The 26,591-nt window shown below is 39.1% G+C and overlaps 1 protein-coding gene across 2 annotated transcripts; it reads left to right on the top strand.

The window, feature by feature from the left end:
* The first annotated feature begins 150 nt into the window (after positions 1-150).
* On the top strand, positions 151-25,673 carry wipf1b (WAS/WASL interacting protein family, member 1b). Of its 2 annotated transcripts, XM_005473678.4 has the most exons (10): positions 152-326; positions 6,806-6,913; positions 18,541-18,649; positions 19,531-19,660; positions 19,830-19,976; positions 20,064-20,811; positions 21,812-21,912; positions 22,076-22,252; positions 22,760-22,873; positions 23,704-25,673. In XM_005473678.4, exons 3-10 carry the CDS (start codon positions 18,587-18,589, stop codon positions 23,754-23,756), a joined length of 1,533 nt encoding a protein of 510 aa, XP_005473735.1. In that variant the 5' UTR covers positions 152-326; positions 6,806-6,913; positions 18,541-18,586; the 3' UTR covers positions 23,757-25,673. The 2 variants fall into 2 exon arrangements, with proteins under 2 accessions (XP_003438286.2, XP_005473735.1); XM_003438238.5 differs by lacking the exon at positions 6,806-6,913 and having other exon boundaries at positions 151-326.
* The last annotated feature ends 918 nt before the right edge of the window (positions 25,674-26,591 follow it).

The raw sequence follows: 26,591 nt of genomic DNA, 5'->3' as shown, positions 1-26,591 counted from the left end.
TGGTAACACTACCGAGGTTATTATAGTTTTTTATGATTAAATGTCTCATGTCTTTATGGTCCCATTTAGCTAAACTAAATTTTCCACACAGTCACTGTGATCATGAAACTACTTCCTCATGTAGCTCTCCTTCAGCAGTCTTTGCTCAACCCACTGTGCACAAGGCTCTGGATGAGGCGAGTGTGGCAGGGCTGTCTGTCTGCCTGCCAGCCAGCCCTCTGCAGACTTCAGGATTGGCTGCACAGCGGTCCTCAACATCAACCGTAGTGCGTTGACGGTCGATGGAAGATTACATCGGCCGCGGACAGCATTTCGGTCTTACAGAGGTAAGATAAGCAAACATTGTCTTAAGTTTCGTTGAAGTTTTGCTTTTGTGTGATTGTGTGGAGAAAAAAAAAGCTTCACTGAAGCGGAAACCGTGGCAGACGAGTTCGCTGTAGAAGCAGAAAGAAGGAGAAATTGTGCTTTCCGAAAGCAGCTGGGAATGATTTGAGCAGAGATGGAAACAACTGTTTATTTCAAGATCAGAAGAGTAGTTTACACGCTTAAAATACCACTTTATGGCACTTGCAGGGATCTGGCTGGGACTTTGGGCACAGGCCAGCGTTTTTTTTTCTTCATCCCACCCACAAATAGTGCTCAGTGTTTTCTGTTAAAACTTCCGTTTTTTCATAGATCATGAAGATGTAGCTCGTCTCTCTTACAGTCAAGCTACACATAAGGCATGCGTTTCGTGTTGCGTAATTGTAGAGCTGCAGAGCGAGCAGAAACAGGCGTGCGGGGACGGGCTGCAGCGTTGAGTTTTATTTTCAAAGAGCCTTATAAAAAGCAGGGACCACTTGTGGCCACACACACACACACACACACACAAATGCACTTGACTACAGCTGCGGAGAAGAGATATTAGGCTGAAAGCGTAGAACGTGAGTTTGTGTGCGTCCACAACCTGTTTGGCAAGCAGTATCTCTGCATGCACTTACACAGACAGATTCATAAGTCCGAGCTAGTACTGTAAACATTTAGTTTATAAGGCTACTTACTTTGAATGGAGGAATTCAGAGCAAACAAATGGCGACAACACATTAATCAAATGGGGAACAGAGTACTGCTTCCCTTCTCTCTGCAAGGCCTGGAGAGTCACCTTCACAGTTTAGCAGCCACTTTATCTGACATTTCTTAGCTCCAGTCTGACTTGTATGGCTTTATCAGTAGTTTAAATCAGTTGACTTTTTTCTTTCTTTCCACTGTGTAGCTTTTCTTTATATTGTGTAATATCTCACCTGTTACTGTTGTTCAAAAAACTTCACGTTTTGGTGCCTGGGTAGATAACTTTTTTTCAGATATGGGAAGTCAGCGAGCATGCTGGTATAATTCAGGCCTAGGTTAAAAGGAACACATGTAAATTAACCAAGTATATGTTCTTCCCTATTAAGTGTATTTAGAGTCTCAATGGGAAGGAAACACATTTCCTTCTGAATGGTGTGAAATTGACTTGAATTCAGTTTTCCGTGCTGAAGCACTACTGAAATGCTATATGTGCATTTGTCAATATGTGGCCACTTCTTATTTCTTATATCCTCAGTTTAAGTGTATTAATTCACCAAACCTCATGCTTTGTCCCAGACCTCTCTCATTTTATGTAATTAATTGCATAATGTATTCAGAGCATTAGTGCACCATTAGCTCCAGGGATGATGATCCAGTGTGATCTGTGCATTTCATCAAAGCAATGTCTAGGAGGACAGAAGAATAGAGTAGGCTGTAAGTATCTGGGATCTTAATGACTCATTTTATTAAAAAAAAAATAAAAATAAATGCCTCTTTTAGAGGGGATGATTTTGTTGTGTTGTTCCTGGAACTATGGCACCTATAGAGATTTGTTTCTTCCATTAGAAAGTTTTGTTCATTTAAGATTATTAGAGACGCTTTTAAACTGAAACCATTACCATACAAGCACTCATTGAGCTTTGTTCCATCCTCAGTAAGAGGCAGGCTTTATTGCTCATAAGTAGAGCCTCTTAAAAATCTGCAATGAAGTCAAGTATCCTTAACTGGGAAATGGACTGTATTCCTGTAATGACCTTTAACTGAGGACAGTTTAGAGCACTTTACATTTACCCATGCTGCAAGAGCGCCTGTATCAGCTACTGGGCTAATTTTTGGGTACATTGTGGGGGCTCAGGGTTAGGATTACGTGTCTTGACCTTTAGTATCTTGCTGAAGGTCACTTGACTGTGTGAGTGAGGATGACTACAAGTGGTGCTTTTTGGGATCCTGAAACTTGAAAAAAATCCACTACTTTCACATCAGTGCCGTCACATCAGCTTTGATTTGACCATTTCAAGCTTTGTCTACTAAGCGGCCTAATAAGGTAGCTGTGTGTAAATATGTGGTGTTCCTGTGTAACCTTATTCTGGACTGAACCTGTTACTTCTCTGGCTTACAACCAGCAAAAAGAGCAGCACTGTATAGAAAGTTTTTGTTCTACTTTATGTCCGGGTTTCATTAAAATCTTTTGAGGTTTTGGTCATTGCACAACAGAGGGCAGCCTCATGAATGTGCTCATATTGCCCCCGGTTGTATTTCATTCATGTGCCTCGTCACAGAACTAGTATTAGCTCAGAGTTCTTTTCATTCCACAGTGCACAGTGGGCTGAACCCAGCATCAGTTAGGAAGTGAGGAGCTTCCATTTCTGTCATCTCCTAAAATAGCTCAGAAAAGACATGTTCTAAGAAACATCATACCATTTCCTTCTGTGAAGGCTATGATGTGAAAAGAATTGCACCGCTGTTCAGATGTAGAATAGGCTGCATTTGTGTAGCATGTGTGGGTAGTAGTAAAAACAAAATACTTGTTTTTTTGTGCTCCGCTCGGTTTCCTGTGTAAAGCATGTGATTCTGGCATCACTGTGTCCATCCACTACTGAAATTCATCACCATGTGCTTCATGTGCCGTTAATGTAACCAACCAAAGCTATAAACAGTCACAGTCACAAATGAAACAATGATTTATGTGGTCAGGAAATGCCAGAGTGGTTAAATTCCAATGCTTGATTAGTATTCCTCCAATTCAATGTCACTGTGTCTATTCATTCTGGTACTGTACATTTGTCCCAACTGCATATCAATCATGTGGATAATTATTTTAACTTAACAGATGTACAAGTTAAAGTGTTTCTTCAAATAAGCATTAGCTGTTGTATATTTTCTGATGTCTTTTTCACACTTTAAGTGACACATTTAAGTGACACAATTGTGTCATCTCTGCTTAACCTAAACTATGTGAGTCATATGCGGTCTGATGTGTGATCACAAAGCATCTAAAGTGACTGAGTGGCCTGCAGGCAAGCTCCACTAATACTCATGTGACTGTGACATACAGCAAAGGATGAGTCCTCTTCTCTTCTCTTCTCTTCTCTTCTCTTCTCTTCTCTTCTCTTCTCTTCTCTTCTCTTCAGCCTAATGAGTCTAATAACAGTGTTTGATGTTTGCATTATATTAATACCATATTTGAGGTTGTGTGTTGAGATGCAAAGAAATCAGTAAGCATTTGAACCCAATGACATTCCTTCCTGAACTCTGTTGAGACAGTGACCCCTCTACAGAAGCCTGCACCATGAAGCAGGATTAGGGGTTTGGAGGACTGACCCTGAGCTTGGTCGTAGTAACTCATGCTCTGGAGCAGGTTATGTGTGCATTCGCCAGTTACTTCTCTGGAAAATAGTGTCAAAGATAGTCAGAGAATCTCAAGTTAAACACCTTCAAAATTCTTTGTCTTTGTCCAATTAGCATCTTTATTCTCCTCTACCTTGTTTAAAGCAATTTCATAGTTGTAAAAGGCTTAAAAAAGCAATATTATCCTAAAACAAAGAACCTAAGGCTTGCTACGTGTTTAGTGTATATACATTTTGTAGGTAAGCCTACTTAGCGGTTTGAATTCCATTTTTGTATTCGCTCTTCAACAGTTCCTCTCTGTTCTTTCACATGCAAGTCTGGTGGTGTTGAACTAAGTTCAAACTGTCTTACATGCCACAGGAATACCTTTTATTATCTATGCAATTGTGTCCCGTGTCTTGATGGGGGGATCATAATGGTGATAGGTCTATCAGCTGACACATCTTTTTCTTATAGTTTTCCTTCTTTTCTTTAAATAATCTTTACTTTTTATATATTAGTCTTCCAGTCTTCTCAAAGCAATATAGACTGCAAGCCACACTCGCACTTTTCCTATCACATAGACTTATATGCTGCTGTTTTAGTACCAGCACCTGCCTTTATTGTGTTCAACCTCTTTCTAATTTTGTCATATTACAGTTTTACAACTGAAACTTTTTTTTAAATCCCTCTCTGCAACATATAGACTTATCCATGTTTGTACTGGTGATGCACTGCCAACATCTCCCCTTACATATATAAGCGCTGATACCTCAGTTGGGAAACCCTGGGTTGACTTACTGAGTTGTGTTACCATTAAGCCTGACAAAAGAAGTATAAATGAACCTAGATAAATGTTTCCAAAGATAAGGAAAATATATCCTGGGTATGGTGAACTTGCTTTATAGTACATGCTCTAGGTGTGGTTGTGATGTCAATGGTAACAAAGAGGAAATACTGAGACACAACTCCACTCAGACTGTGAATCTGATAGGGCTGAAAATGCTCGAGACTCAACAAGAGTGCCTGCTGTGGTTTTGAAGACTACAGAGATGGTGTGTAACCTTTTCAAACTCTTAGTACAGTATATTACAGCAGCACTTGTGTATATATAGAAATCTGACATTTAAGTTAATTTAAAATTTAACATGCCACAACAAATACATCAGCATTTCAGGTAGAAGCTTGTGGAAATTTTGGCATATGGAGTCATCCACTTGCTGTTACGAGCTAGACAAAAAGATTGATAGCTCTCTCATATCTGTTAGTTTAAGATCAAGCTACAACCAGCAGCTACTTAGCTTAGTACGGAGTGGAAACAGGGAAACGGTTATCTTTGCTTTGTCATAACAGAACTCGCCCACAAACACCTGACTAACGAAAACGTGTCATGGTATGAAACAGTGCAGACAGCCCCTGTTCTATAGGGAGGTATAAGAACAAAAATGTGACTCTGTTCCTTTAAAGATGCACTTTCCTAGATTATTTTTGAGATTTACTACAGTTGCAGCCTAAACTGCTGATTCCGCAGTGACAAAACGCTGCAACATGATGTAATGGGAAAACATCTCAGACATTGTGTTGGTGCATAGCAAAAAACTACCCGTGCATTTCAGCAAATGGAAAAAAGTCACACGCTGAAACATACTTAATACTTAATCTCTGGATTGGAAGCTTTAACACTGTTTAATTTTAGCAGGATCTGTGCAGAATGAGTAAACATACACTAATACACACTGCATGCTAAAGTATTGTAATGTAAATCACCATGCTATTGCCAGGGATGCATTTAAGCAGGGCTAGAAAACATGGAGGGATTTTGCTGTTGATCTCTTAAAGGTTAATGTTCTTGTGTGTTTCAGAATGTTTCGAGGATATATGGAGGGATGTTTGTTTTTTGAATGCTTGCTTCATTCTCAGTCATTTATCAGTCCCATTACCTGCAATGACTGTGTTTAAATCTGTGTTTGCTTTGTTTGGGTGAGTGATGATTTCACAGAATAGGCATTTCTTTGATGGATTAGCCAGTTGCATCAGTCTCCGTTAAGGGAAACAGTGGCCTTTTATATGGTTAACTGAGGTAACTACCCAGACGTGTTTTTCCCCTCACTGGAGACTCGATTCTGGTAAAGAAAAACAGCTGAGTACACGAGAATAAGCCAAGGTGTCTCCTTAAGACGCTGCTCTGTTGCTGTAGTTGGATGGAAAGCGGAGACATGAGGCAGAGTATTGAAGTGCAGCTGACGATGGCTTGGCAGACTGCCTCTGACTGTTTGGTGAAGCAGGAAGTTTGACACTGAGAGCACAGGAAGCGTCTGCTGTGGAGCTATGCTAACCTTTTTGTCCAGCCACATTATGGACTGGAATCAATCAATTCACTTTCAGTTAAATAACAGCTGTACTTGATATTCTGTCAATAAAAACAGCCACCTTTAGAAGCTTGGAGCTTAAACAGTCGCACAAAATAACACTGCCTTTCTATGTAAAGAAGTATCGGAATCTGGTTGTGCAGGACGGTCACTGCTACCAAATAGGTCATCACATCTCATAAACTGAGTGAAGAGCGAGGGAGCGCTAATTCCTCTTCTCTGAGGTTTCACCTTTTTTATAGTCGCTGTTTGTTTCACACACAGTGTGCAGATGATCTTTACTTAAAAAGAACGTCCTTAAATACAGTAGTTCATCAGCATTGCATTGTTTTAAAGTTTTAAAAGTATAATACATTATATATACCATTACTTCTAAAAACTATAAAGGACCAGTTGTTGTGCTAGATTATATAACAAAAAATAAATTAGCATATTTCCTCTTATTTAGTGGATTTTGCTGCCTCAGTGTACGATTGGATTCTAATGATATTGCTGGACTCCAACCTGGATGAATAACCTCCAAAGATGTCAGATATTTACTGGATTTCTATTCGCCCAGACTTCTTTTTAAACTCCAGCTCCCCTCCCCCTCCACCAGGTGGGGAACTGAAAAGAGGAAGTTGTGCACGCTGCATGTATGCTCTGTATGTGTTTAAGAGGGACTTCTCTGAATATGTGATATGCAACTTTAGAGGAAGTGGAATCAAGAAGTCCTACTCGGTAATGAATGTGTGTTGAAGACTTTTAGATGCTACTAATCTTCCGTTTTTTCCCGTTTTCAGCTGTATGTGGCTGCTGTTCGCATTTTGCCTTTTTATGAGGAATGAACTAAGGTGCTTTTTCTACTGTCTACTGAATATACTGCTGATTCTTCTATGGACACAGATTGAGTAAGTACATTCACTTCTATGTTCTTTCCACTGTTTTGCATCACATTTAAAAAAAAAAAAGACTCTTAATCAGCCTGAGGTCTGTTCTTAGCCTGGTGGCCCCTTTTTGGAGCAGTTTAGTTGAAGTTAGGAGCAAATAATTTTTTAGCTCATATGTTGAGGAAGTTTTGAGGGCAAAGCCCAGTCTTGGTTAAAGCCAACTGAGCATCCGTTGAAATTCATTTCCTGGATGTTTTCAGTAATGTGAAAGTACATTGCATTGAGAAACTAGATAAAACAAATACATTAGGTAATGAATGCTGACCTTTTACAACATAACACTCAAAGTTTAGGGTCTTCAAAAGCAATTAGATGGATAAATATAACATATTGACTTCCTGGAGTTTTTAAGCCCACTAAGCAGACTTGCTATATTGTACCTGGTAATGATCTCTCTGGGCCCCATTTAGCTCTAGCTTATTGTGGTCTTTCGCTGTCTTAAGCCTGGTCTTCACCATAACAGGTGACTTACTTAGTATGCTGCAGATTCAGCATACCAGATCTATTTCTTCGCCCTGAAAAGCTCTTTATTTGGTTTGGATTTATGTTTAAGAATATCATGCTTAACAAGGATATGAGTTTTGATGCATTTAACTGAATCTGAGCACAAAGAATGTGCATATTTGTGTTTAAAACAGCAGTACAACAACACAGTAGTTCAGCTGGCAATAATTATTAAGGCAATAGCATAACACAAACACCACCAATATGCAGTCACATGCTTTCCATGCTATTCTCCGGTGTATTTTTTGCATTAGTCTTATTTTGTTTCAGCTCATTGAGCTGTGTCTCAGGAGTCTATATTTGTATTTGCAAACTGCAAATGGGCCTTTCTGCTCTTTGAGGATTAATGATTATTGTGAGTTTGAATTCACAGTAATCCTCAAAATTCTAACAAAAGATAGATATGCATGCCTACATCTTAGATTATCATTATTATTATTCTTGATTTTTTTTTGCACCATGTAGCTTGACAGTCAATTCAGTATGTTGTACAAGAATATTATATATAATAACATAATGTTTCTCCGACTTCCTGTTATAGTTTCTAACCTATGTTGTTAGAAAGTATCCAACTGTTTTGGAGTTTCATCTTCTCTTGTGACATGCTGCTGCCCACGAAACAGCATCTTAGGACTCTATATAGCCTTGAGGCGACTGTTTCAACTTGGCACTATATAAATAAAATTGAAACTCAAACATATTAACTACATGTCCAGTTACTTTGAAAGCCCTTGCAATCTGGCTGTTGTGTTAAAAGAGGTCTTTGAATAACCAACTCTGTGGGTAGTTATAGAATGTACCATCAATTTAAACAACATCAGTACAGTCCTTTTAATTTAAAAATTTAGAATTATCCTTCAGCCTGCTTCAGAAAAAACACACATAATGAATCTTAAAAAAAAAATCTTTGAATGGTAGACAAAGTCAAGGTAAACATATTGTTTTTTTGTAGGAAGTGGTGTAGGTATGGAGGAAAACCCAGAAAAAATGGTAAAAGTGGTTAGAAATCACATCACGTCGCTGAGTGGTTTCATATGCCTGTCCAGTCTATATTTGTCTTATTTGAATTTTGTGCAATAACCTTTTTTCCTTTTCTGCTTAAATGTTGTCTGTCCATATTTCAATGCACGTAAGGGGAAAAACACAAATCCACAATACTTACAATAAAGTTTTTTGAAGAAAAATTTAGGTGGGTTTTTTTGTGTTTTTTCGGTGGAGGAAGACACATTCCCATCATGAAATATTTTCAGCTTTTAATTCTATATTGGAGAAACGTCTGAGAGGTAAAATTACCCTGCTCAGTCGAAGACTAAAACAACAGCAATGGAACCACATCTGTCACATACAGCTGGTGTGTGTGTGAGCGGGTGTGTGTATGTGAACACACCACAGGATGTTAGCTTAGCCACTCAGCACTGTTTCTGCATAGTGTCAGACACATTTATTACTACCCTGGACTTCTTGTAAAGTGTATAAAATTACAGTTTTCCTGCAGCTTGTGTTTAAATCACCTCAGATTTGGATGTTTTTGGAATTGGCATCAGATTTTTTTGTTTGATTTCCAATGCATGAAGATGTTAAAAGAGTACTTTATAGTTATAGAGTTAAAATTTTTGAATTACACAAAATGTGTCTGATTTGTCTTATCGTTTATGGTAACTTAATACTCACTACTGAGCCTGCTTGCAGCTTGGGTGGAGTTGAATGAAAAGTGATGGCAGGTTTCCTCTTAATGATAAGCCCGCTTCCACCCAACATGACCCCTTTGAAATTATTACACATGCCTATACTGACAAACTGCTTTGTAAAAAATAGTTTATACACAGTCTTCCACATTTCTTTACTTCCATATGAATGTAGAATCAATCTTTGGAAAAGTTACTATTTTGGCCATTTATCTGCACGTAAGCAAAATGTTGAAGTCAGTTCGAGATATGGTTTTTGCCATAAAATTAGCTTTTATTTATGTTTTATTTTTTTGCCTGTCCCTGTGTGGGATTGTCAATAATTGTCAATGCCATTTCCATAGAGAAGCACTGTCCACCCTCCATAATGCATGCAAGCATAATGCATGGCGCAAACGCAAAAAACACAACAGCTCTTATCAACATTACAGATGGAGAGAAACACACACTGGGGAGTTCATTTCCCACGTGCAGGGAAAGAATAACAAAGAATGTATGTAATAGCAGCGTGGGAGCCTCGTTCACATACAGTGATGAATGACTTTTGGCTCACGGTAACGGTGAATACAAGTGGAAGGATACCAGAATACCAGCTATATTATCAAGTCATTAAATGGTCCTTGTTCTTTTTTACTTGTTTCTTTTTGTCTTTGTGCTAACGTGTTTATCCTTGTATATGTGTAAAACCGAAGTGCGATTTGTGGAAAGAAAAAAATAACAAAAGGGGGGCGGATTTTTTTTTTTTCCCCGCACAAGAAACTAATTCACGAACCACAGCATTCCTGTATGCTCTGAAGCCTGATAGTGTTTGTTACTGTTGTGAATCTAACATTTGTGAACTTTAAATATTCAAGTTTAGAGCTTAAAAATAAAATCACAGCATTTACAATATTGTGATATATTTTTTTAATATGCAAAATATTCTAAATGTCATATATTTCTTTTCAGACATTCACAATCGCATGCAATAATACAAATGTTTTAAGATGCCAGAATTAAATTTCCCTTCCACTTAGCTTTTTGGCTATTTGTGCCATTTAACTTTAACGGTGAATATGAAATAATGTCAAAATACGGGAGTGCAAATTTCTAAGCTCCATAAGAAAACACTCGGCTTTGATGATGGACTTTCTGGCTTTCATGTGAAGCATGTCGTGTCACCCCTGTTTTACCCAGAAAGGGAAAGAAGCGATTCTTTTCTATTAACTGAGAACAGGAGTAGACTTCTGAAGTCTAATAGTTAATGTGTTAATGTATGTGAATGTGATTCACTCTATAATGTTATTTTACAGCGCTACGGAGCACAGGCTTTAACTGTAAATGATGCAGTGAATCACAGTCATATTAGGGTTAATCTTGCCAAACAGAAGTGTGGCTGCTCGTTTGTATCTGCCCATCACAGCTGGCGCTCCATCGCTTACGAACCCAACAACGTGTGCATGTTAACGTTTTTTCAGAGACATTCTTTAGAGCAAGAGATTTCACCTTTGGGATATCACAAACAGCAGCCCCGAGGTATAACGGCTATTTAACAAGTTGAAATGAAAAGCTGCAGATCTTATCTTTGTAGAGAATTATAGCTGATCAGGCATATTTTAGACTCAGCAGTCTCTTTGAAAACAGAAATATTTTTTGGAATTTTTGTGACGTTCCTATTAAATTTGACACTCTGAATCCTTTTAATTTCCTCTTTTCATTAGATAGCTTTCATGTTGAAACGGCAACACTGTAATGGCGGTGTAATAAAAAGTCCAAATGGAATGGGAGTTGGATGGTCCAGTATATGCAGTGCCATCTCTTCTGTTTATGGACCATAAGCACTCAAAGTCAATTTCTAATTGTATTGTGGTTTGCGATGTAGACTATTTCAAGATATAGTGCTAAAAATCAGAGAGTTTGTGGGGGTGGTGAGTTTTATTCCTACGAGCCGTAATAAATATTTTTGCAAAGGCTGTAGCATGTAGACTGGGGGGTCTGCCCATCCATCTTCACAAAACAGACAGAGGTACGATCCCTTTGCTTTCTCTCTTTATGAATAGACACTTCTCACTAAATTCAAAGAGGTTAGAGATGCGAGCATGTATGTCAATTTGTGTGGTCATGCACATGTGCACAAGTGTGTATGCACGTGAGTCACGTGTGTTGGTTCAATGCGGAGATGCCAACATGAAAGTATAATGGGGCTGATTAAATTTAATGTGTTAGTGACTGGCATTCAGTTACCGATAACTCATTGCAGCAACCCCAGCCAGTTGTGCCTTGGGGCAATAGGCTACCAAAATGTGATGTTTCCATTTTAGGGAGCCTTCAGTCGGTGAAATGCATCAAGTCAGCGAGTCACCAATCAACCAAATGTGGAGATCTTAACAAAAGAACAAACCTTGTTCTTCTTCAGGGTAGAAGTCACAAAGTCTGTGCTTTGTAACATGAATTTGTGTATGTATGATTTTACTTAAGCAGTAAATCTAATGAGGATGTGGAGCACAGGGGGTTCAGTGGCAGGATGAAGAAGCCTTTTTATGACCATTTGTAAACTGAAGCATATGTTAGAGGTTGAGTCTGTGTCTTCATGGAGTCTCTTCAAAGTCCCTCAAATCTTCCTCCCTGTTTCTCCCTCTTTGCTCTGCTCTGTTTGTCAAAGGAACCATTGTGAATGCTTTGCTAATATTAGGCTATGTGTGAGTGAGCGAGAGAGAGAAGTTTTGTAGCGCATTTTACTATTTCATCACATAGGCCTGTTTCCTTTGGGGAAGTTGATGTCTTTTTGCACTTAGTCAGAGCTGTTTCAGCATTATTTAAAAATGCAGCTAGCACACAGCTCATAATGCAAATTAATTCTTTTTTTTGTTGTTGTCACTTTAAATAGTTTACATGCTCACTTTCAACTATATAAAACCAGGAAGGTGGTTTTGACCACAGCTCACTCCCTTGCCAACACATGAGAGTGGATGGATTGTGCATTGAGCACAATGACCTGTTGTCAGCAGTGAATGCACCCAACGTTTAACTGAACTCTTCAGATATCGCACCAACTGACATCACATGAACTCTGCACTAGGGAACTGGCAGGTGGAAAATCATTCAACTACGTCGGAAATTTGCATTCTCAAATGCATTCTGTCAGGTAATCAGGGTTCAATGCATGTGTGAAAAATGTCTTTGGTATCACTGACGCTCACTTACGTACTTCTATCTGCAGTTGTATCAGTGTAATTTCGTCACTGGTAGAGGAAATGAGTCGATACAGCAGTCTTGGTATTGGCAACTCAGCCATATTTGGAGAAAATTTACTACAGATAAAAGCAAGATCAGACATCCCTCGGTTGTTAGTCCTTTACTGATTACCAGGATATCATAAATTAACTTCTTACTTGCAATCTAATTTATCCTTGCACTATCTACTGTGATTTCAATGTTATTTTTTTCTTTATATAGCACCAAATCACAACAGCAGTCACCTCAATTGTAAGGCAAAGACCCTACAGTAATACACAGAAAAGGAATGTCTTAAAACAGCATTCTTTGTAATGTGTAGGAGGGCAATTAGGAGACTTTTCTAGCTTCAAAAAGAAATCTGTTGTATAAAAGTCTATAGAACAATGGGCTTAGGGGCTCACTCATGAGCTTCAACTCTTATTAAATAAAGCATAATGTTTATTCTATGCTTGCAGGCTGTATGAGCATAAAATTGCGCAGTTTGCCAGAAATTTAATAGTTTCTCAGTCTCATCCAACCCTCATCACATCCAAACGCCAAGATGGATGAGGCTTCACAGCAGGACTTCACTAAGCACTAGTAGACATCATAGTTGTGTCTCTCTCATACAGTGTCGGGTGGTAACTTGAATTTAATAATGCTGTGGGGTTGTTTTTCTGGGGTTGGCCTGGGCCAGCTTCATCTTATCAAGACAATTTGGACAATTCTATGTTTCAAAATTTATGGGAGCAGTTTGTGGAAGGCCCTTTTCTGTTCAAGCATGCCTGTGCCCCGGTGCACAAAGCAAGGTCCCGAGAGGCATGGGCTGGGTGCCTTTAGGGACCTTAGTGTGGAAGAACTTCATTGGGTCGCACAGAGCGCTGACCTCAACCGCATCGTACACCTTTGGGATACATTAGATTGTAAGTCAGGCCCTGTTCTCCAACATCATTATCAGACCTCAAAATGCTTGGGAATTCTGGATGAATGGGTAAAAATTCCCACACACATACTCCAAAATCTTGCTGAAAGCCTACCCGGAAGAGTAACAGCCTTTATAACGGCAAAAGAGCCACTTATTTAAAGTGGATTGTCCTAAAAGGTTGTGCAGAAGTGTAGGTGGCTTCGTACTTTTGTCTATGTATAATTTCTATGATTATCATCTACTTGTACCAAAGTAGAAAGCGCAAGGATAAATTATATTGCAAGTATCATGATATAATGCTTGTTTTCAAAGCCAAATACATTGCTACTGTAATGGAAAAACTAGTTTAATACAAATATAAGTCATTAACTAACACGTTAGTTTCTCCTGTTTATCAGTGTTGACAGAGCTACTCTGTGATCACAGAGGTTAGGTAAGCTGGGGGCACAGCAGGCAAGAGGTATTTCACAATCTTCAAAAACACCACACACGAACTGATAAATTATATAACGATATAAATGGTATACATGGAATCTTTCAACTCTGTCGTTTTTGGAACAGAAATATTTAGGAATTGGCGAACATCTTTGTGCACTCATAATGAAAGAACACTGAATTTTCTTCTAAATCCTCTCTTTACTCTTCACTGAATCTATATTCTTATTTCTGTTAAATATGACTAAAGAATGTATGAAAGGAATTGCAAATGAGAAGTTTCCAGTTTCTGAGTGACTTAATTACTTGAGGTGGTGTGATATACAAGCCCTGACACTGATGCATGTTTACGGTACATGCTGTCCTCTTTTTACTCTGTTCTCACTCAGTGTTCTATCTCTTGTTTTTGCAGCATTTACAGGCTTTTCCTCGCTCTATATTGAGAAATAAGTGCCTAATGCTTCAACTTCTTATTAATAATCATGTTGAATATTATGATTAGGCGCATTGTTTTTTTGCTATAAACATGTTCTTTTGTCCCTGTAACTGATATATAGTTGTTATAATGGACATAAATTTGTATGACATTTGCTGTATCCCTATCACAACCCCAGTATGAGATGGGGATACTTTTTGAAGGCCCATGTATGCCTTAAAATAAGATTTGTGTTGCTAGCTTTAGTAAGCAGACAAAATCTAAACTTCACTTTTCACTGTTTTGAGACACTGAGAGCGACAAAGGATGCAGGAACCAGTGAGATTGGGCGATAGGTAAAGGGTATTGAGTGAAACTGGCCGAGACTGAGAAAAGAAGGCTGATAGTTCATGCAAGGGTAAAAATGAAGGCACAAAAAAGGAGGAACATGGGGGTTATAAACACATGCAGGGTGTGTGTGTGTGTGGAGTTGGGGTGTGGGGTGGCGATTCACAGTTGAGAGAAAGAAAATGAGGTAGGAGAATATCAAAATGATGCGTGGCTGCGATGTAGAGGCATCAGATGGCAACCGGATGGCTGCGGTGCTCGAGGCGCATCGTGACTTCCTGTTTGTCAGCAGCATACAGGAAGTAAGAGGCCCCTTGAGGATGGTCTTTTTTTATGTGTGCAAATAAAAATGAAGTGAGACCGCGAGGTGTGTATTTTTGTAAGATGAAACGGTTGACATGGATAAATACAAGTGAAAGTTAGTCAACACGGTTAAATGCCTTTTGCCTACTGTACATAGCCTCGCCTAACCTCTGTGATTAGAGTAGTTATGTCGACACTGGTAAACAGACAAAACCAATGAGTTTGTTTGTTATTTGCATTCAAACTAGTTTGCCATTATGATAGAAATGGATTAGGCTTAGAAAATAAATATTATATTATTTCTGTATTCATCTTTGGAGTAAATCAGTAATCACAATTCTGCCTTTTTGATTGCTTCATGGCTTTTTTTACATCAACCTTTTTTATCAAATGGGTCATTTAAACTATCCATTCAGATATCGACTCAGAAGTCTTGTGCATTTTCAGTTTATTTGGGGAAGTGCCAAATGTGAGTGACGCACTGGCTTTCTGACACTTTTCTGACACCATTTTCTCTGCTAGTAAACAAGTCTTACTCTTTACAGCAATCTTAGAACCCTTTTTTCAAAGGGCGAAATGTGACTGATGACATGGCCACTTGCATTGGTGTGGTGTTCTAGATACATTGCATTACAGACAGGGATTGCATTGATTTGCTTCATCGATGAGAGTTTACATTCAAGAGATCCAATTGAAAAGAACTTTTAAAACTTAAGCACATAATGATGGAGCCATTCAAGATCCAGCTCATTATTTTTGTTATTTTCTTTGCCATCATCATGACACAGTCACTGTTATACAAACAGACAACTGTACTGAACATTTCTATCTGACTTAACTCTTGAAATGCAGGCAAACCAGTATACTGACATGGGTACATGTCAGCGGTCACATAAAATAATCTTAGATTCAGGTAGATACATTGGTATCTTGTGATAGGTTAAGAAAAACTGAATCTCTCCCTCATGAAAAACAACGCATAGTGGATGCTTGGTCAGATGATAAAAGCAAATGAAGTGTAGCAAGTTCATAGTTCTGCCTGATGTTAGAACAGAAAGCTGCCACTGCACAGCTTCTTGGACATGAGAATCAGTGGTCTGCAGTTGTTTGTACATCAGCCATGTTCAGTTTGTCATTAAGCTGCATGCATTCACTATTCACGTACTGTTTTTCTTTCCCCTATTTTCTTCTCAGTGGAAAAGAGCAATGGTAATGAGAATAATAGCAGCTAATACATTATCACAGTCACAGGATGGTGTGTTAATCATCAGTATTTTATTATAAGCATTATAAACACTTGGACTTCCCATTGGCATTTACACAGAATGAGCCCTTGTAACATTGTCCTCTGGCTTTGTAAAAATAAACTCTTTATATCGATTTACAACACTTTTTCAAGCTGTGGTTACAGGAACTGAACACTCAAGTTCCTTAGTGATGAAACATTTACTGTCAGTTTGCCGTTGTATGTAAGATCGATATCAACTGATTTGTTGTTATGACCTGTTACTCCTCATATTTCTGGAAAAACATTTTTCCTTCTTGAGCGATCTTGTCTCTGTCCTTTACTTTCAGTTCCTCCAAGAATTCAACATAGCATAAATACATGACATTATAGTGCAAATGGTGACACATTTTCCAGTCAGAACCACTTTTATTAGTAATGTTTAGTCAAAAAAAGACTCGACTAAAGAGGAAGTCATATCATAGACAGCCTTTGCTGCTGTCTTTGCAGTTACTGGACTCCCCCACTGATTTGTACAGCAGGCTAAAACCCAAGTGCAGCTCAGATGTAGTGAACAAGCACCACCATGATAAATGATTGTGATGTTCTGTGATCCCTGCCAGTCAAACAAAGTAACCTACAGTTTTTTGTTTTTGTTTTTTTTTGTATTCTGAATATTTTCAGACTGCTCACCAGATTTAAGGAAATGAAAGTAACTTTCTTTAGCCACTGTTTTTTGTGTGCAAAAAAAATAGAAGCATGCACTTCAGTGCAGTCAACTCATAGTATCTACTGTACTTGTCATTAGATGAACTACAGCTTGAAATACTGTGAAAAGGATTTCCTTGTGGTATTTTTCTCTTCCGTTAAACAGTTATTAGCATCCATATGTAGTCCTATTAATCGCTGCTAGTCTGTGGATGACAGAGATTTTGCTAGAGAAATGATCATCAGAGTGTGCTTTTGCTGTCTGGCATGAACATAATGAGAACTGTTACTTCCACCCCAACATTTGTAGTTAAACCTTTTGGTTTGTAGAAACTAGTTGAGGAAGTCAGAGAGTAACACAATAACACAACACAATACTATCACATCAAAGCTATTTATAATGGTGCTATCACAGTACTGCGTTCCCGTGATATTTGAAACACGAAACAGATCTACACACACACAAGCCACACTATTAGGTACACCTCGCTACGTATTATATAGTTGTGGCAAATTTGTCAGATGCGCATCCAAGATGCAAATCTCCTGTTCCACAACATCCCAAAGGTGCACTATTGGATTGAGATCTGATGACTGTGAAAGACATTTGAATACAGTGAACTCACTGCCATATTCAAGAAGCCAGTCTGAGATTATTTGAAATGTGTCATCCTGCTGGACGCAGCCATCAGTGGCTGGATGGACAATAGCAGGGCGGCTGTGAAGTTTAAACAATGCTCAATTGCTACTAAGGGGCTGAATTGTACCACCAACCTGAACCACTGGTCAGATTGGATCCATGCTTTCATATTGGTTAAATTCTGACTCTACCATTTGAGTGTCATGGCAGAAATTAAGACTCATCAGACTAGGCAACTTTTTTCCGATATTCTTTTGTGCAATTTTGATGAATTCGTATGAATCCTTAGTTTCCTCTTTTTAGCTGACCTGAGTGGCAACAGGCGTGGCCTTCTAGCCCATGTGCTTCAAGGCTTGCTGTTAATTTAAAGATCCTCTTCTGCTTACCCTGGTTTGTAAAGAGTTCTTATTTGAGTTACTGTTGCTCTCGTATCAGCTCAAAGCAGTCTGGCCCTGGCATCAAGAAGGCATTTTCTCCCAGAGGACTGCTGCTCACTGGAAACTTTCTCTTTAGGACCATTCTCTATAAACTCTAGAGACGGTTGTGTGGGAAAGTCATAGTAATTCATAGGTTTCTGAAATACTCAGACCAACAGGTCTTGGACCAACTGCCATGTCAAATTCAAAGTCACTTAAATCACCTTTCTCCCTCAATCTGATGCTTCGTTTGAACTTCAGCTGGTCATCTTTATCATGTCTACATGCCTTAATGCTTCGAGTTGCTGCCATGTGATTGGCTGATTAGATTTTTATGTTAATGGGCAGTTGAACACGTGTACCTAACAAACTGGCGAGTAAGTGTATCACAAAAACTGTATAAGTGAAGGAGAAAAAAAAGTCCCTAAAAAGGCAAAAAGCAATGGTAATCATTACATTGTGATGTCATCAGCATACAGCGTTTGTGTCACTATCTCTGTGATTCAGTTGTGTTTGCCGTCTGCCATTTTCCCACTTCTTTCTCAGTAAAGTTGCTTAACTTCACTTTACTCCACCATCCTGTGGTGGAGTCATGAATAATATAGTCATCAGAAAAGCTTTTTATTGATAAACAAATTGTAAGAGGAAACACAAATGTATTGCAGTGCAAGCATCCTGCCTCATCCCTAATGCTTTAAGAATCCAGTCTGCTGTTTAAGAGGTCAAAACATAATTCAGCATCAGCTTGTTTTCCCTGTTTTTCAAGAATGTCTGTGATCTGTCCTCCAGGGTGCGGCATCCAGTGCAGATAGAGTAAAACAGAGGAAAGCAGAAGATGCCAGGACCACCTCCGCCACCACCACCTCCAGCAGCTCCCCCTCCTCCTACTTTTGCTCTTGTGAGTTTTTGTTTTAATTTATCTCTACATCAAGCCAGATCTGTTGCTCTGTTCTACTGAGATAGAGACATCTTGTGGCTATATAATGTCATAACAAGTCTTTTGTTTGTTATTTTTCATTCATAGTTTCATCTACATGGCCTGTCAAGTTTAAGTAATTTAAGAAAATGTGTTTTCTGTTTATCCATCTCTCTATAGAATGCTATAAAATAATGTAGTGTTGAAAAGCTTGCTCTAGAAATCTGAAAGCTTACAATTTACTAGTTATGATTGAATGACAATATTTTAATCACATCCTCAATGTAATATATTGACCTTACCTCTTTGAGCATTTAATAGCAACAGTATTTTCACCGTTTCACACTGAAGAATATAAAGTGTTTTTTATTATTTGAAAGAAAAATGCCATTTAATTTCCAGAAATTAGTCTTTTGTGACAGACGAAAAGACCTCCCACTTTGAGGCATTTGACTGGTTGAAGGCATGGCAGATAGCAATCAGCAGTGATGTGACCTGCAGAAAACGGGCAGTGTAATTTCTGCCAAGAATTTGAAGGGAAAAGAAAGCTTAAATATGTATTGAACACTGGGTAATAATGAACGTTATCATCCTTTGCTGAGTTGCGTTGTCCAGTAATATCTGAAAAAGAACTGTCATATCTGCAGTGCAGGCATGTTCAACAATGTTAGATGTATTGTAAATCCCTTAATCAAAAATATATCAAAATAAGTTGTAACCTTGATTTTAACCTCTAACATTTTGCTTTAATGTTAGTTTAATTATATATTTTTTCTAAGTAAGCATAACTAATTACAATTAAATGTGTTTCTCAATTTGCTAGTGACTTCCCAACGCTGACAGTATTTGTGTGTCTTTTTCAGGCCAACACAGAAAAGCCGAATCTAAGCCGTTCAGAGCAGCATGGAAGGAGTGCTCTTTTGTCTGATATTGGTAAAGGAGCCAGACTAAAGAAAACTGTTACAAATGACCGCAGTGCACCCGTGTTTGACAGTAAGTCATTTCAGTGACTATTTCAGTTATGATTGCAAAGGAGAAATAATGGGAGTTAGTCATATTAACTTATTTACTCATTACTTGTGACTAATATGATTCAGTAATGAATGTCCTCCACATGTCGCAAGAATGATTAACTCACTATTTGTTTTGTTTTTTCTATCAGAACCCAAGGGAGGAGGAGGAGGTGGGGGAGGAGGAGGCGGGGGAGGAGGAGGAGGTGGTGGTGGTGGTGGGGCTCCTGCTGGTTTAGGAGGCCTGTTTGCGGGTGGGATGCCAAAACTGAGATCTGCAGCAAACAGAGACTCCAGTGGTAAAAAATGATACAAAATAATGACAAACAACGAAGCAGATTTTTGTGCAATCTCGTAGTTCATTTTTCCCTTTTGTTCTCTGTCAGACTCGGGACCCAGCCGAGGACCCATTCTCCCACCTGGAGGCCGATCCGGTGGCCCAAGCCCTTTTGGTGGTGGTGGCCCAAGCCCTTTTGGTGGTGGTGGAAGCCCTGGCGGCCCACCTAGACTTCCAGGAGCCCCTGCTGGTGGCCGTAGCAGTGCCCCTGATCTTCCCAAGGGCCGCCCAGGTTTTCCATCCAGGCAAGACTCTCCAGGAGGTGCTCCTCCTCCCGTACCCAACACACCTCGACCTGCTCAGTCCTTCCCGTCTCGTGGGGGGCCATCTCCACCATCACTCCCCACAGGACCAAGGCCGGGCCATGGATCTCCATCTGGACCACCAAGCATTCCATCAGGGAGGCACGGCCCTCTTCCTCCGCCACCAGGAGGTTCCACACCAGGCCCTCGACCAAGCTTCTCCTCGCCTCCTCCTCCACCTTCAAATAGCAGCAGACCTCCCTTACCGCCTGCTCCAGGAGGGAGGCCCCCACTTCCTGATGATCGACCGCCACCACCACCTGCCCCTGGAGGACACCGGCCATCGATGCCACGTGACATGCCACCTCCTCCTCCTTCAGTCAACTCCAAACCTTCTCCGTCTGTTGCTTCTTCCTCACCTTCTCGTCCCACACCTGGTGGGGGTGCACCTCCTCTTCCGCCAGGACGTCCAGGGCCTCCTTCCTTACCTCCCACCCCAGGAGGAGGCGATGACCCCTCACCTCGTCTACCCCAAAGAAACAGCTCGCTCAACAGGTACTGACAAAGTTTTATCTGATATGCCACCTGAAATCTGTTAAACCTTAATGGATGACTGCAAGAAATAAGAAATGCAGCGGTGCATTTCTTATCAGACACTGGGAGAGAATGTGAGCATGGTATCTACTTTGGTCGACATGTCAGAGTTTGCATAGATTCAAATCTAATAGCTGTTCTATGATGCTGCAGTTCACACTTCATGCAAAGGAACCAGTAGCTTCCTTAAAAAGGCCACTCACAGTTTGAAAACTTAAGTTGAATGTTGATAAAATCTTTTTTTTTTTCTCAAATTTAATCTGCCTTTAAACTAAGAGGTTTCTTAGTCTAGTCACAGTCTAACACAAACATACCACTAAGCAGTTACTCTAGCTTTGGAAGGTTCCTGTTGCTGTTGAGGTAGGAAACCTACTGTTAAATCAGGTGTTTGCTTTGCTATTAAACAGTAGGTAATAGTCCCAAACCACAAAATAAATGACAAACAGATAAAGCAAAATTAAGTACATAATAAAACAGCAAACTTGCAAGCTGCAAGGAAAAATAAAAATAAAGCTAAACTCCCTGTCCACACCAAAAAACACAAAATAATGTGTGTATTTATAAAAAAGTTAAGTCTGCCCCACCCCTCAGGTTTCATCTCTTAGCTAAACTCCACCTGGTGTCTGCTTACAACATCGGCTGATTTAACAGATGGCATTCAAACATTGCTAACTGTGGAGAACACAAGCAGAGGTGCACACAGCAACATCCAAGTTTGTTTAAGTAAAGTGGCAAAAGTGACTGGGGTGCAGATCTGAAAGCAGAGCGATTGGTACTTCATGCTCCATGAAGTTAAATCTATATGTCGTATTTCAGATATGCAGTTTGATCCTCAAGGTTTTAAAGTAGTGTGCACAATGATTTACATTTCCTAGGGGATGTATGCTTTTTTTTTTTTTTAAAAAGTAGGGATACTGTAAAAAGGATTAACATAGATTAATATTACATTTATCTTCGCCAGCCATAGTCCAGCACCACCACCTACCCGGTCAGGAGCTCTCCCTCCTCCACCAAATGAGAGACCACCGGCTCTCGGAAGGAACCAGTCATCAGTACGCTCGGGTAAAAAGGCGCTCACCTGTTAATTGAACTATAAATTACTGCTGCATTCAAATTTTATATTAGAGATATTTATGATATAGCATGCCCATTCACATAAAAAGTTACTGGATTTTACGCCACTTTGGAACATTTAACATCCTATTTTTTTTCTCCCCCTCCAAAGGCCCTCTACCTCCTCCACCTCCTGCAGGTCGACCTATGGGACGGCCAGGCCCAGAGCCCCCTCGTGGTGGACCTGGAGGCAGGCCTCCCCTTCCTCCTGACAGGCCGGGAACAGGAGGTGGGTTTCCTCCACCACCACCCATGGGGAATGGTTTCCAAAACCACAACCAGATACAAGGTAAGAAAAACCCTTAATATGTCATTAAGGTTTATTTGAGTAGTCTATAAAAAATTTTCGCTACTTTATGGCGAGAAGATGGAAACATAAAGAGGAAAATAGCACTGAAGTATGTTGAGTCTGTTGAAGGAATAACAACAACATCTTAAAACCAGCATGCAAGTCCACGTGTACCAGTGGTTACTTTGCTAACAGATGAGGCTAACTCTGACTTCTAAAGGACTTTTTCAGACGATATACTTCAGCATTGTTTTTAAGACAAAGTCTGTTATGCTCAGTTATAGCAAAAGAACTCACTTACCTCCACTGGTGTTGTTTTTACTCCTTTAACCAAAGTAGTAAGATTGTAAAACAAGTGTTTACAGGGATCCATTTTTTAATTACATTTTTAGTCATGTTTCATGTAATTCTAAACAAATACAATATCCTTTATACATATTCTGTCATAAAGCTAAGTCATTCTGCTGGAGAAATTAACACTGACACCTTAATTCTTTCCGTTAATAGATGAGTGGGAGGGTCGGTTCAGTTTTCACCCAGTGTCAGACCTTCCTCCACCTGAGCCCTATGTGCAGTTCCAGAAGACCTACCCCAGTAAGCTTGGCAAAAGTGAAAGCAAAGGTGAGTTCTGCATCTACACTCAGCATCTTTAGATGATCTTCATGCAGTTTTCAATTTGCTTAGTGACCTGTTAAAGACACTAACAAACCAGTGCATAACATTGGATATTTTAGCATTACTTTGGACATGAGCCACTTGATCCACAGTCCTTTACAGCACAAAAAACATCAGAAAAAGGAAAGAATACCATACCGAAAAAAGTGATGCTGATTATAACATTACAAATTAACGATATATTATTGATTTAATTTGTTCAATGTGAGATTACAATCAAAGCAAAGTAGTTTATCAGCATTCCTTTATGGTTTGTGAATTACTACTGATGACCTGACAGCTGACATTTTAGCTCCTCATTTCAGCCCAGGCCACGTTCTGGTTGTGTTTTTGGCCTACTACTACTAGCCTCAACATTAATTTCTCTCTCTTATAATCATCTGTAGTACTACTCCGAAATTTGACAGTAACTCCCATTTGACTCCCGACATCAAAGTCTGCTGTCCCTCCCAGTTCATTACTTTGTTTCTGTAATCTTCTTTTCAACAATCAATCAATGTCCCAACTGTAAAATGCCACAACATTCAGTTTAGTTCTGTTAAGTCTTTCTGGCTATATTCAGACTACACTACAATCTTTAAGCATTTGTGCACCATTAAATTAAAAATATTGAACTCACTAAAGGTTTTGGCTGATATTTACATTATATTGGTCCAAACTTCCACACAAGTGGGGAAACTGTTGATCTGGATTGTCAGACACTGCCATCTGGTGGAGGAAAACATGCGCTGTTACTTAAGAAAGCACTAACTTTCTGTGTCTTTGATTCTTTGCAGGTTCTGGTAAAAAGGAAAGAGGAGCACCTCCTCTTCCACCTATACCCAGGTGAAGATAAGATGGAAACCAGCGCAACACTTGGAACTACCCCCTTTGTTTGTCTACCTGCCCTATTTGTCTTTTTTGTTGCGTTCATTGTGCTTTGACCTGCAGCATGTGGTTCATGTAAGAACTGCAACATGTAAGATGGACCTGAAATACAGTTGTCCAAAAAAAAGGACAAACTCAAAATGTGGAGTTTACATCATGTGCCTCTGTAACAGCAGAATGACACATTAAATGACCAAAGCATGTTTATATCTTGGTACACTTTGTCTAGGTTTACAACCATTCTGTTTTATTTGGGCGTCCTGAGTCATTGCTGCCTCATAAGCAACAGTGGTTTCATGACCCTTTATGCACATCGACTTTATTCCAATAACTTATTTAGTCTTTGCTTACGATGTTTGGATTGCATAAACTGCTTGCTAGATATCCCAGTCTTATCAACCAACCAGTTACTTTTGCAAAGGAATAGAACAGCATACTTGACAAATGTGGCATGTAGCACATGTGACTTTCTGGAACTATTTACGGATTAAAACAGATTAAAAAGCTTATGACTATATTGTAGTCCCATGATTTTCGTGTAGTAATAGTGCAAGGCTTCTTATGCAATCAGTCATCTTATACAAGTGTTGAAAAGCTGCAAGCTGTCATTTTATGAACCAGTGTTTCCCTAGTGCCTTTTCTATTCATGATTGTACTTAAGGCTACTTAAAGGAATTAGCTAGGGACACCTTTTGTGCCTTATGATGCTTATGCCTCATCTATTTGTTAAGTTGGAACACCTCTGGTGATGTCAGTGTTGAAACAGAAGCATTGACTGCCAGATCATTTAAAACAGAGGTTGTCAAAGTGGGGTTCAGGAACCTCAGGGAGTCCATGACTTAAAGGTCCACAAAATAATTTTCTTTAAAGAATGTGGTATGACTGAAAAGTGCATATGTATATACAGGGACCATTTGCGCAGCTACAGAAAGCATCATTCCCACATTATCAATAAAACAGAACATCAGTACTATATCAGCGTGTCATACTTACATAGACCTAGACATTGAACCAAAGTGTAAAAGGCCTTAAATTCCAGGCTCCACTGCAGAAAACACATCAGGGGAAACATGAATGTCTAGTTTGCCAAAGCCACGTGTGCCTTTGCAATGTGCATCTGTGTGTTTCTGTTGGAGCCACTGAATGGTACGGTTTTTTGTTTGTTTGTTTTTTACAGTTATGTGTGACATGAGCTTGCTTCTAATGTTTATGATTGAGGTGTTAAAAATTTTTTGTATGGGAATATGGCAACATAATTGAACTGATTTTTGTTTTGCTTTTTTGTTTTTTTTGTTTCTGTTTTTTTTTTTTTTTTTTTTTTTAAAAGCTCCCTTGACTTACTATGAAGGTCATGTGTTTGTATCAGTATGATTTCAACAACCAATATTGAATGATGGTATTATTTTAAGTTATGTTTAAGAACTGTGCAGTATTACGTGTTTGCTTCACAGAGCACTGCTTTAAAAAGTGTCCTGTATACATGATCCTTCATGTATCGATCATGTATACATGATGGATCATACATATACAGTACAGGTATGGATTGTGTATGATCCATATGTATGATACATGTATGGATTTTGACACCTACATGTCAAGGAGGAACTCTTAAAGACAATCATACACAAACTTATTTACTTTAAAAAAAATGCTTTATGTTCTTTGCTTGGGGGTGAAAATGGAGCGCTTCTATTGGGTTATACATTGTAAGTAATTTGATATGACTGTACAATGATCATGTGATAAAATGGGAACGATGCACTGTAGTGGCAGGATCCAGATGAAGTGACTTTTTTGTATTACCAAATAAAAATATGCATCTTTTACATATTTGTGCAATAAAATCAGCCAATACATTGATCTGAGTGTGATCAAAGAAGGCATTGTCCGTTTTGTTGTTGTTGTTGTTGTTTTGTTTGTGTCTTCTGCAACATAATTAGGCAGAAAAATTGTCTGTGCAACTTTCATTACCCAGCAGTATGACTGATTATTCTACCTCCCAGGCTCGATCTCGATCTTTTGTTGAGCTGCAGAAGTTGGGAGTTGTCTCACGCATTTTGCTCCTTTGGCATAATTTATCCCTGCTTGATGTGGCGTATCACAGAAATCACAGTGTAACGTTTATAGAAACCCACCCTGCTGAATTAGAGTTCAAAAATCCCACATTATGAAACTAAAATATAAGAACTGTTTTGCAAGTATAACATAAGTCTGATAATCCATTTTTTCTTTCAGTTTTCAAATGTCATTATGTAATTATTTTTAGTTAGATGAAATTATGTCAGTAAACTGTGTCTGCCCCTTAACATGACAGTCACTTCCCTTAGTGATATTGAATCCATACCCCTGATGTAAACTGGATGGATTTTCATCTCCCTGTCTTCTTCCCCTTATTTTTACCCCTCCTTCCTCTGAACTGATTTATGGTTTCCCATCATTTCAGTTACATACAGTCTTCTTCACGTTACTTTAGTAAGTATATAACTTCTGTGACTACATACCAGTTCAGATAATATCTTCCTTACTGAAATCCAACAGGTTTCCTTGCACAGGCTCAGTCATACCTCCTCACATTTGCTCAGTATCATCAAGTAAAGGATTTATTCACTAATTGCTTAAACCGTAATGGTATGTTTATAAAATCATCACCTCTGGAACTTATTATCTTTATTTGAGGCACTGTTTCTTTTTTCACAGAAAACGTGCAACAAACGTTTAGAGCTGATAAACGACGAAAATAGCAATTTTTACACACTTTCCCTAAATTCAATAAATCCAGCGCACATGACGCTGCGAC

The sequence above is a fragment of the Oreochromis niloticus genome, linkage group LG13 (assembly GCF_001858045.2).
Source record: "Oreochromis niloticus isolate F11D_XX linkage group LG13, O_niloticus_UMD_NMBU, whole genome shotgun sequence".
In the NCBI taxonomy this organism is placed as follows: Eukaryota; Metazoa; Chordata; class Actinopteri; order Cichliformes; family Cichlidae; genus Oreochromis; species Oreochromis niloticus.
The sequence above is the reverse complement of the archived record's forward strand: the minus strand, read 5'-3'. Positions and strand labels throughout refer to the sequence as shown.